Here is a 12,228-nt window from a genome sequence, read left to right as displayed (position 1 = left end):
GCGGGACAGGGCAAGGCAAAGCAAGACAGGCCAAGTTCCCCCGCAGACGGCGGAAGGCAGCCGTGGGCAGGAGCTCTGCCTTGCCTGCAGCTGGGGCTCCCAACTGCAGAAGCCTGGTTTTAAGGAATATGTTTAACACAAGCTCTTCAGGAAACAAACCCGTGTCAGCCGGAGCCAAGAACAGTCACCTCCATCTGGCTGGAGCACCCGAGAGAAAGTTGACTGCAAATCCCACCATATGCTCCAGACGCTTGGTACAAAAGCCTCAGGCATCCTACTAAACTTCCAGAGAAAAAAAACCCACCAACTTTCTCTGATGCTTGCTTTTCCTTTCCCCCCAGCTTGTAAGCCACCTTCCTTCAAACCCTGCCTGCTGCAAGGCTGATACCGAGTTCTGCCCTGGGATGAAGTGCTGAGGGATGTGGCTTAGTGTTGGGCTTGGCAGTGTTGGCTTAGTGGCTGGACTCAATGATCTTAAAGGTCCTTTCCAACCAAAATGATTCCCTGTTTCTATGATTTTAGGAGGAGCAGCCTGGTTCTGTGGCTCTCGTGCTGCCTCGCCTGACGTGGCTGACCATAGCTGGTGGCACTTGAGGAGCGGTGGCAAACCCCACCGAGAGGTCAGGACAGCTGAGAAGGGGGAAAATGGTGGCACATCCAAGGAGGGAGCAGGATAACATGGACCCTGTCCTATCAGCCCTGTCTTCACCATCCTCGCCTGCCCTGCGAGGTCTTACCCAACGGGAGATGCAGGGAGGAGAGGAAGGGAGGGCAGGAGGCGTTGCGGGGAGCCTCCTGGGCTCCGGAGCCCTCCCCCCCGTTTCCCGAGGCCTCTCTGCATTAGGGGGCACTGTGGGAACACGGAGCAGGCGGCGCTTTGTTTTGGTGCATCTCCGCGCCGCTGATGCATAGCTAACGCTAACGCAGCCGCCGACATTGATTTATGGTCAACTTTCCATTTCATCAGCGTGCGGGGTACGGGGCGGCGCGGGGAGCTCACACCGGGGACAGGAGGCACGGCCACGGCACGGGGGGTGCTGACTGAGCCCCCCTCCCCATTGACTTAGTGTTTTAAGGAGGTGTGGTATTAATTGCTTTCCATTTTTATTCCTCCTTCCTACATTTCCCTGGCACCCCCTGCCCCTCCTTTGCACCCCGGCATCAATCCAGCTTTCAAAACAAAAGCAGGAACGCCTCCGATGACCTTTAGGAGGACGAGCAGAGGGTTTGTTTGCTCATCTGAACGGGACAAAGAGAGAGATTTAAATAAAACCATCTACCCACGCCGGCCGCCAGCCCAGCCAGCTTTTGTCCGGAGTGCAGCCCGATACCGTGCTGCTGCCTGGCTCCACATAATGCCCCAGCAACCCAAGGGTGCCCAGGGCCTCTCCTTTCCCATCTCTTTAGGAAGGTTTTGGGAGACTCTGCAGGCTGCATTTCCCTTGGCTCCCTGCCCGAAGGTCACGGCTGAGCCCCAGCGCAGGGATGGGACTCTCGCTACAAGACGAGGGCTGCAGATGGGCACTGCAGCCTGGACTCTTCCTCTCTTCTCCCCTTCCCAGCACGTCACTTCTCCAAGCTCACTCCCACGGGTTTTTGGGCCACTAGCTCCCAGGAATGGTCCACGTAATTTTCTCCCTTTGCCAACCAGCAGTGCAGATCAGAACGTGATCAGCTTGGCTGCTGACTCCCTCCTCAGCTCCTGGCGTAATGCCCCACCATGCCAGGAGAGCATCAGGCCCTCTGAAACCTTCTCAGAAATGGTCTGTTCGTGCCTGCTACCCTCAGGTACATCCCTTGCAGGTCTCCGGTGACTGCAGTAAGGTGTAGAAAAAGATGCTGAGACACCTGAGCCCTCTCTATCCTTTGGTCTTTTGGCACGAGGAGTGCACCTACCGAGGTGGTACCACCAAGAACCTCCCTCGCTCCCAGGGCAGTCACATAGGTCAGGGAGAAGCCCTTTCCATCTCCTGTGACCTTTTCTGTTTTTCCCTCTCAGGTTCAGCCCTTTAATTTTCTACAGAGATAGGCAATTACTCCCGAGCTGTGACTGTCTTGCTGCGGAGCCTCCAGCCCACCTCTGCAAGAGTTGGTCTCCAGCACCTCCTGAAGCTGGAATGAGCTCCAGTACCCACAATAAATCAGAAGGGCTTTCATGAAGGCAATGTTCAGACTGTGTTAAAAGGTGGGATTTTAATTCTCCCCTCCTCCCCTCCATCCCCAGGGCTGGGAGGAGAAACCAGATGTTGGAAGGCTTTCAGGAAAGGCAGGCTCTTGAGATGTCACATGTGAGCCATACGCATCAGCACCAGTCCTCTCTTCCCTCTAGCAGCTCTGGGGATGGGTAGCACTCCTGCACTGATGCCATTACTTCTGCTGGGTTTTCAGGACAACCTCACCTCCAAGGTCCTAAGAAAGCTGAGCCCCCCTATACCCAGTGGCTCCTGGGCCAGCCATACGAAGGGGTAGGTAGCTAGGATGGGCTATCTGCTCCCAAATCAGACCCTTCATGCAAAAATGCTATGGAGGGGCAGAAAGGAAAGCAGTGGGGACAGCCTGGAGGCTGTCAACAGGAAGAGTTGAGATGGGAGCATGCACAACACATCTGGGAGATGGAACTCCTCTCCCTCACCTTCCTCTCTCAGGGAGAGCCAACTCATCCTTTTGAAGCTTTGCCCTAACTTGGTGGCGGTTTCGCAGCCGTCGCAGCTCCGCGTGAAGCAGGAGCCCCAAAGGACAGTCGGCTTCTCCGCGGGGTGAGATCAGGGCTTTTGGAGACACATTTGTTGGAAGCAGCAGCAGCAGCTTGGCACTCGAATTGCTGGCAGCAGCTATGACCTGCGAGATAGCATCTCTGCTGTTGGCTTCACCTCGTGCCACCGAGCGCTGCGAGAAGAGCTGCCTGTTTTAGGGCTCCTGATCGACATCAGAGATTCTTACTTTGTCAAGAAACATGTTCAGGAAATGGGATCTCTTTCTCTCTCTCTCTCAAAAAAAAAAGAGGACAGGACCCTCCTTCCTCCTCCCCATACACACACAAATGGCGGTATCTGGCTCAGATATCACCACAGTAAATCACCAGCGCCTTATCGAGTTCGTCTGTCTACTGCCCGAGAAGTTCTCCCATACACAAATCACAAGCCCAGATAAAAAGAACCCAACCAACAGCTTGCCAAAACAAATATTCCTTTCAACTTTTATCCCATTTGTTACATGAACAAGTGTTTCTTCCTCAAGAAGAAGGAATGCACCGAGAGCTTACGCCGCTGCAAACCAGTGCGGCTCATGCCATGCAAAGAGAACTCCAGAGAAACCCCCCTCGAACAAACCCCGCTACAGCTCAAGGCTTGAAAACTCCTTTTCTGTGTGCTTGTCAAGATCTTTTCCATCTGAGCCACTTCAAATATGTTACCCCCTCCATCCTGGGCCACAGAAGGAAGGAGAGAGGGGACTTTCCTAGGTATTCGCTTACAAGGTGCCTGGGCGGCGTTGAGGGACTTGGCTGGAGCCTGCTCCCGCCCGCAGCCGCAGCCAGCGTTTGTTAATGCTCTCAGTGATTGCATTTGGAAAAAATCAAGCGGTTAACCAGAGGAGGGGGGGAAAAAAAAGAGTTTCAGGAATCAAAATCCAGAATGTTTTCAATTACGCACGTCTGTTAGGACCGGAGAACAAACACAATCCCAACCCAAACATAAAAACAAGCAGCTTTGGAATATAAAAACCCAACAAAACCCAAAGCCCATCGGTTGTAAATACGCAGTAACCTCTTCGAGGAAGGAAGAAATTTGCCTTAAGGCCTCCAAAAAATAGAAAGCAAACGTGGAAGGACAGCAGAACAGGAGTTATTCCTAGACAGGGCAGCTAGGCGGGCATGCTGCTTCCCCAGCATCCCCTCAGGGAACAAACCCCACAGGCACAGGAGCGCTGACACCCAAAGCAAAGCGAGGACGTGCGCGGTGAGGAGAAGGGCGGCGGGAGGACCGGCGGCCTACCTGGAAGAAGCCGGGCGGGATGGGGCCCCCGGGCATCCCGTCGTTCGGGGGAATGTTTCCAAGCACGGGACTCGGGGCGGCAGCTGCGCTCTGCAGGGAACAAAACCAGGACAGACATGGTGGCTTTGAGTCGGGGTTAAGGAGGAAAGAAGAAAAACACATGAAAAAAACCCAAAGAAGCCAATTCTCCTGCATTCTCACAGCACGCTGAGTCAATTAGCTGGGAACCTCCAGAGCTGCAAGCATCACCCCCACTGCCCCAAGCACCTTCCCCGCCACGGAGGAACAAGCAGAGGATGTTCAGAGCCGGAGGGGTACCGGCCTCTGCAGTTCACCCATGGAGAAGATGGCTGCATGGAACTCGGGGATAATTCTGGGGCTTCTTCATTCATTCATTCACCCAGCCATTTAAGTCTCATTAATCCACCCAGGAGACTCATCCAAAGCGTCACTTCAGGCAGAAGCTGGTTTAGAGCTTTTTAGATGCCTCTCTTACCCCACCTCTCCCTGCATGCTCACCGGTTCAGTTCTGTCCTCTGAAAAAGATGCCTCCCAGACCCCACCAGCATACTAAGGCTTAAATCAGTTTCCAAGTTCGTCACATCTGATCTGTGGGGTCACCCTCCTCCTCGTGCCTCCCCAGGATGAGCCACCTCATTGAGGGACAAAAGAGGATTTCTGGTACAAAGAGCAGCTCTGGCAGTGCTGAGGGAAGGGCTGCACACACCAAAACGCCTTGAGAGAGCACCAGTGTGATGGGAGGCTCCTACCCAGAAGGAAAACAGTAAGAAAAAGACCTTTCCCCAAAGACCTCTGCAGACACACATCCCTGCTGGGTTAGGGCACTCTCATTTACTCATTGCCAAATGCACTCCCACTCCCAGGGCAGCTAAAGGGGAGCCTCAGTGGTCTTATACTTAGGTTTGGATGACTGAACTACTCCCTCCACGAATTTGTACAATGGATTTGCCCACCTAAAACCATATGGCAAGAAAATTGTCCACCGTGAAAATGAACTGGTGGTAAAAATTTCCACCGAGGAAATCCCGTGAGCAGAGGGCAACATGTGAGCCTGCTCAGGCTTGGTTTGACCCCAAAGCCTGGACCACCTGACCTCGCCAAACTCCATGTCCCGACAGCAGCCAACATGGCAACGACCACAAGATGTGAGCAGAGAGGGGAAGTCAGGGTGCCAGGACCTGGGCAACCCAGAAAATTCAGGACTATTATTAAGAAGTCAAGGCTTGCCAAGTTGGGATCCCCATGTTTTTGTTGAGAATCTCGCAGTTCCAGCTCAGGATGTCTTGCAGAGGCAGGAGAGCATCAGGCTAACTGCTGCCTTGTGCCTTTCTAGGGGCCATCCCTAGTGACCTCTCCATCACGCTCAGCAGCAGGAGCCGGCGTGTAGGACATGGGATGAAGGCCAGGACCACGCTGCGTGAGCAGTTCCTTTTCCTACCCCAGCACCTCAGAGCTGCAAAGGGTCAGAGACACAGCACAGGCTGACTCCCCTGAAAGAGACTCTCTCCACAAAATAACTGGAGGTCCTCCTGTGGCTACAGCGTCCTGCACAGTCCATACCAACCTACCCCACGTGCCCCTGAACAAGGCATCTCAATCAACCTTCCCCACACCAACAGCAAAGGCCAGATCTGAGTGTTTTTACAGTTAATAAAAGAAAAAGTCCTGGCAGGAAAAATAAGCCTGCCCGTTCCAGGCTTTTTATACATCAGATGGCAGCAAAAATAGACGGGAGAGGGAGTGAACCCAGTTCTCCCCCTCCCTCCATCCCCCCAAGTGGGTCAGCTATAAAAGTAAAACCAAATCTTAATCCAAGGCCATGAACATATTGCAGTTTCTCTGCAAAGCAGATGACGGTTCTTAATGCAAAAATATATAAGACCGAGCCCCAAACTGCAGCGAGCCCATTTGGAATTTCCTTTATTAAACCCTCTATCACGCAAAATGCTTCTCTCCCAAGGCGGCGAGCGCTGCAATAAAGCTGCCAAGGTGATATTTTATGGTTCCAAGAGATTTCCAGCACACCATAATCCTTTGCTGGGGGAATCTCCCAAAGCGAAATGGATCCCGAAGCGGTGGGGAGCGAGGACGGACACGTATTTGGAGATCTAGGGGCAAAGCAACGCTGCTCTCCTCCTTCCCTCTGCCAAAGAGAGGAGGGCAAAGCAGCCAAAGAAAATCTTGAAGCAAATGCCCACGTTTCCCACCAAACCGCAGAGTGATTTTCCGCGTTCAACGCCCCGAAACCTCACCTCTGCCTCCGCAGCATCGGCGGGGATTGAAAGTTCCTCGCACATGTGGCGCTTGGCAGAACTCGGTAATTAAAAACCCACAAGTGCCCTGAGCATATTGTAGGATGAGAGCCAAACTGGTCAGCCCTTGATGAATGATTTACAAGGCTGCGAAGTGACATTTTATTTCTCTCCTCTTTTTTCCTCTTTACAATTCCCCTCCCCGTCGCGAAGGTAAACACGGAGGCACCTTTAGCCCTGCAGAAGCCAGGGCCGTGGCTGAAGGGCCTCTGAAAACCCTTGGGATGCATCGGAAAAGAATCAAAAAAGGGGGGGAAAAAAGACAGTGGGAATAAATTTCCCAAACTCTAAGGCTGAGGACTCAAACCTCAAGGGTCAGCAACCAAAGCCCAAGGGTTTTCCAGCACACATTTCCAGAAAAGCTCCCTCCACCTGGCTCATTTTCACCAGTTTTGATGCAGAAACTCTCTTTTTGAGATTTTGGCTGAAGCTGGCCTGCCCAGCCCCTTCCACCAGGTGAATATCTAAAACTCCCCCAATCCCCCCACGGGTGGCAATACAGGCAAGGTGGAGACGCCACAGAAGCCATCCAGAGCCAGACAACGCCAACATGGTGCAGGAGCCCAAAGTCCATTGTGCCACCACGTCCAAGCTGCTGCTAAACCAAAAGCACATCCAGTCACACAAAGGTCCCCGTGGGTGAACGACTTCCACCGACTGCCTCCCACCAAAGCACAGCAGAGAGCACTGCCAGAGATGAGCAAGGACAGCTCTGGCCCAGCCAGTGTCCCAGCTCCTTTGCCTTTTATTAGATGGGAAATGTACTCCACGCTGGAAATAAAACGCAGTTCCTGAGGCATGCATAAAGAGCTGGATACACACATATGTGTGTATCCACACATATATCTATGTGTATATACTATCCCCACCTAGGGTGGATTTTCCCTCTTTTTTGGTGGAAGCCAGCAGAGTGGTGGCAATCTGGATCAGGGCGTTTCGCTCCCAAACCGAAGCTCTCAGTTAACACACCGGCTCGGTACGCCAGCAGATGCCGTCTAAGCCTTTAAATCGCACACTAATTGCACTAATTGAGCTAACAGTCTCTGTTTCGTCTCCCTACCCTGAGTCAACCAGCGTCTTCTGGTACTGCTGTAGAGATCCAAGCTGTTGACTGTAGTGTTATTTTGTCAGCCATTAAACGATTCATCAGAGTCATTAATTGATTTATTACTGCTGCCTGCGAGTATAGCTTTGCAAATAAAGAAGGATGGAGGTCAGGAGGCAATGGAAATTGGACAAAACAGCACAGCCAGGAGCTGGGCACTTGAATTATCAGTGGGAGCCCACTCGCACAGGGCCGCTGGCATCAGGGTATGGGGAAAAAAAGGGGGAAAAAACCAAAAAGACAAGATGTGCTGTTTGGCTGCGCTGCCAAGCCAGTGAGGGTTTTTCAGCTAAAATCTATGCAGGATATAAAAGGTTCATTAAACCATCTTGTTTTCTTAACCTAATCCTCACGAAGCAGCCAGGCCACTGCATGGTATTAATTGTGTTTCAGAGCAACAGGGAAGAGGCACTGGCACGGCTGCACTGAGCAGCTTCCTGGCCCCCGTACAGCCCGGGCACCCTGACCTGCCCCACCAGCATGTCAGTGCCGCCCAAATTTGCTTTCCCAGGCTGGCTGAGCCGGGAATACAACTCACCTCCGCTCATCCCACAGCCCTAGGAGGAGCTGCTCAGTGGTGCTTGTATTTATTTACTTTCTTTAATGCAGAGTTTATGTCTTTGCTAGGCGTGAAGGTTTGCTGAGAGCAGGGTGCGGCGAGCCGTTTCCTGCCCCCCACCCTGCGGCAGCCTCAACCCGAGAGGAGCTGTGAGGCACCGCCGGGGACAAGAGGATTTCAGGGGCTGAATTTCAAACCACAAAGCAGCCAGAGCAGAGCTGGTGGGCTGAACTTACCGCCAGCTATGGCACTGCCCCCAGCCCTAGGGTATCCTCCGACAATAAAAGGCAGCACCCAACAAGTGAAGGCTTAGGAAGCTGGGGAGCTTTCTGGATGCACTGTCCCTATGGCAGTCCTTGGGATGCTGCAGTGGGATTCCTCCTTCTCATTTCCATTGTCGGACAAGCCTGAGCTGCCTCCAAAGGCATCTCAAAGGTGGGCTGAAGCGCTGCACCCTGGTGCGTCCCACCCTGCACAGCTCCCAGCAAGACAATATCCTGTGGGGTGGCAGGACATCAGCTGAGCCCCAGCTTGCCACCCTGCCATGCTTCACCGGCACAAGTGATGGTTTCAATTAACTGTGAAAAACAGGTTCCCATCAGTGGCATTTACCCTGCTGGTAAACACGAGCCAGTGTCCCCACCACACGCTCCGGGCGAGCAGCTTCAGGCCGCACAGGCAGCTGCACAGCTCACTCCAGCATCCTGCAGCTGGCTTTCACCAAACACTTCTGAAAACTAAAATTAACCCCCAAGCAGTGGAGCGAGGTGCTGGCAGGCAGCAGAGAGGACGCTCCCCCGCAGGAAGCACCACCCGTACCAGTCACTCTGCCATCCCCGACGTTCATCAACCCAGTAGCAAGATGGGGAGAGCAAAACATCATCTTCATGGAACAGACCTAAACCCAAACTTAAGGATGGCTGGACATTTGCTTTTTTTTAGTTCAAGATGGCTTTGCCCTCATTTTCCTCTCCAGAAGAATGAGGTGGAGGACTCTGGCTGCATCTCACACCTTGCAGTCACACAGGGAGCGGCACGAGGCATTCAAGGGCAGCTGCCTCCGGTACCAGCGTGGGGAGATGCTCGGGACATGTTGGTGATCTGCTATTTCTCTGTCTCCTTTGATTTTAATTTTTGTGCCTAGAGCACAGGCTTTGGAGCCTAAGGAAGAAATCGGTGTGCAGGTCAGGATTTAAGCAGGCTGCGTAAACAGGTAATATGGAATTTAATTGGACTCCAGTTAAGCCTTTTCATCTCGTTAAAGCTGCCTTCATCTTACATAGCCAGGTTTTAAATTTAATAATAGAACCCTCCCACACCTCGCAGTAACCCGATTAACACCAGGGGAGGACGACACGCCGACGGCTTCCTCTGGCCCTCGGATGCTCTCCTGCATCAGTCCCCTCCGTGGGACAGTGCCAGCGTCTGTGTTGCATCAACGTGCATGAAAAGAAATGAAATGAAACACCACACTGCTGCAGCTGACGTGTGATGGCTGGAGCACACACTGGGGCACACACTTCAAAAATATAGTGCTTACAGAGCCTCCCAGGTGGGCTCAGGGTGTTTTTGGGGCAGGGCTACACCAGAGACCATTCTCCTTCCTCCACTGCAATCCTCTTGGCTGGATGCTCCAGAAGACAAAAGGAACTGGTTTGGGTTTATTGGAGGGTAAGGGAAGGTAAAAGTACAGCGGGATGAAGCTTTGTCTGTTTGGCAAGAGGAAGATATTAAAAAAAAAAATGAAATGGGCTTGTAGCAGTATCACCATACCACACAAACACCATCACCGTGCTCCCACGGGGCACCAAGCTGTCCACAAAAGTTCAGCTTAATTACACTTCTACGACAGCACAAGCTTTTTGTGCTTAATCTAAATCCATCACCTGCGAGCTGCCCGGCACGGGAAGCCCCGGCACACCAATCACCAGCATTACACCCCAGCCAGGAACAGCCTTCTTGAAAAGAAAGAAACAACCCCCAGCCTCGTATTTTCCCTGAGCTTTAAATCATAAAAAAAAAAAAAGGCAAAACAGTTGAATGGTGTTTCAGGCTAATACAGGGCTTCTTTTTTTTCTCCTTTCTCTCCCCCTCTTGTAAAGGATAATCTGAGACAGCAGCTCCAGCCACGAAACAATAGGATTTTAATCTCTTAAGTCGGCGTCCCCCTTATCCCCGGGAAGGAAACCCCTTTCAGTCATTTACAAGTTTGTAAATAAGGCTCTTGGTAGCATCTCGCGGACATCTGCTCCGCCAGCCCGACAGCGCTCCTGCTAACATTTACAAACATCCTTACGCAAACACCCAGCGCGCACTGCTGAGCTGGCTTTCTCTAAATATATCCCAAGGAAATAACTTGGCAGGGCTGCAAAAATTTCACAGCAACCGAATTTAAAGAGGGGGGGGGGAGTGGGGTGGGGGATAAGTGCAGGAGGTGTAAACCAGACTAAATGCAATTAGGCTCAGTTTTGCCCGGGAAGGTTTACGAAGGGAAACTTGTGGGAACTTAAGCTGGGCTTGCTGGCGGTGCTTCCCCTGACTTAGGAAGGGCTTTGCAAAGGTGAGCACACCAGGGCTTCACGCTGTGTGGCTGGGTGCATGGATGTACCCCTCATCCCCGGTGTAGAGGGATGCTTTGCCATGGGTATCCCTCAGCTGCCCCACACCCAGCTCGGGGCCAAAGTGAAGCCGAGGGTCCCGGCTCTCCCACTGCCAGCATCTTCCCCAGTAACAAGACCCACATCCAGCCTACACCTGAAAACCAGTGTACAAATCCTCCCCACTGCCAAACAGCTCAAAAGGATCCAGTGCAATTAGCAGCCTGGAAAATGCTGTAAATACACAGGTATTAATTACTACCAACTCTCCTCTAATAATTCCAGCAACAGACAGGCCAGGCTCTTTTCCAGCAATCAATACCATCCATTTCAGGGCCTACCTGCCAAAAAAGTTATATAAAATAATTATATAAAATTTTCATTAGATAATGCAATTGCTTAGGACTATTAATCTCCTGCTCATCTATCAGAGCAAGACACCCGGCTCCACCGAGGGCTGCCTGGCCCTCGCACCGGCGACCTGCGCTTTGTCCTGCACCAGACATTTGGCACTTCCCCCTGGATTTGCTCCTGCTGGACCTACACAAGCTTTATGCAAAGCTTACAGATTAGTTTCATATTTAAGAAAATACAAAAAAGAATTATTATTCTCAAAAGTCAAAAGGGACACAGCCCCAACAAGCAAAGCTGCCAGGAGAGGTAATTCGACAAGAGTTTTCTGCACAGTTGTGATGACTGAAGCAGATGGGAGTCTACTCCCTGTGATGTCTCTCGCTTCACGCTGCTGCTATTGGGGTATCATTCCGTGGGGTTGCATGGCTGGTTGCTCATCGGCACCTGCACCGGCCTACCTCACATCCTTGCCTTAAGCATCTCAGCTGAAGCCAAGTCCTCTCTCCCTCTGGAAAGCTGAGATTCAAGAAAAATACCTGCCTCTCTCTCAAAAGAAATGGTACTAATTTGGTGATGAGGTTGCAAGGGAAGCTGCTGGTGTTGGCAGCTGGACTTCTGCTTCCTAGTGCCTGCACACATCACTGCTCTTCTGCCTTCTCCCTGGTTCAAACTGCCAAGCGAATTTTGGAAGAGGTTACAAGAGAAGTTAGATTTAAACTGGTAATCTAATTTAAAAGGGTGGGGGAAATATAATATACATAATCTCCAGTTTTAGGAAAATGCCATTGCACTGCATGCACTCGAGAAAACACAGGTTTAACTTGTCCAAAGGATTTATTACCAACTAACGAGGATGTTGCCAATCCCGACGATGAGCGAGACATCCCGAAGGCACCCAGTGCCCGGCAGAGATTTCCTCATTAAGGATGGGTGCAAATTACAGTTTCTCTTAAAAAAAAAAAAGGGAGCATTTTTCATTTTTTGCCACCTTGATTTCATCAGTTGCTGTTTACCATCAGAAACAACACAAACCAGGCTGCAGGTCTGCATGAGAAGTCAGTGATATCTGGTAGCTAACACTGGATTTGGATCCAGGGAAGGGGAAACACTGTGACCTCCCTACAAAAAAGCCATCCCTTTCCATTGTTGGGGCAGCAGGATGCTGTGGGATGAACTACCCACACCCCATCACAGCATCCAGCACTTCCCAACCCACCCCCCCCCCCCCCCCCCCCGCTCTGATCCAGCTGGAGAAGACCAAGACCTGGCTCTGCCCCGCGGGAAAACA

General features: G+C 51.8%; 1 protein-coding gene across 2 annotated transcripts in view; it reads right to left on the bottom strand.

The window, feature by feature from the left end:
- The window catches only part of SSBP3 (single stranded DNA binding protein 3), a 54,350-nt gene that overhangs the window by 13,960 nt on the left and 28,162 nt on the right, over positions 1–12,228 (bottom strand). For both annotated transcript variants that reach the window (XM_062004156.1, XM_062004155.1), the window contains exon 5: positions 3,993–4,082. In XM_062004156.1, the coding sequence (XP_061860140.1) occupies positions 3,993–4,082 (90 nt within the window). The remainder of the gene's footprint in view (positions 1–3,992; positions 4,083–12,228) is intronic.

Source organism: Colius striatus, chromosome 10 (genome assembly GCF_028858725.1).
Source record: "Colius striatus isolate bColStr4 chromosome 10, bColStr4.1.hap1, whole genome shotgun sequence".
In the NCBI taxonomy this organism is placed as follows: domain Eukaryota; kingdom Metazoa; phylum Chordata; class Aves; order Coliiformes; family Coliidae; genus Colius; species Colius striatus.
This window is presented reverse-complemented; position numbering and strand designations above follow the sequence as displayed.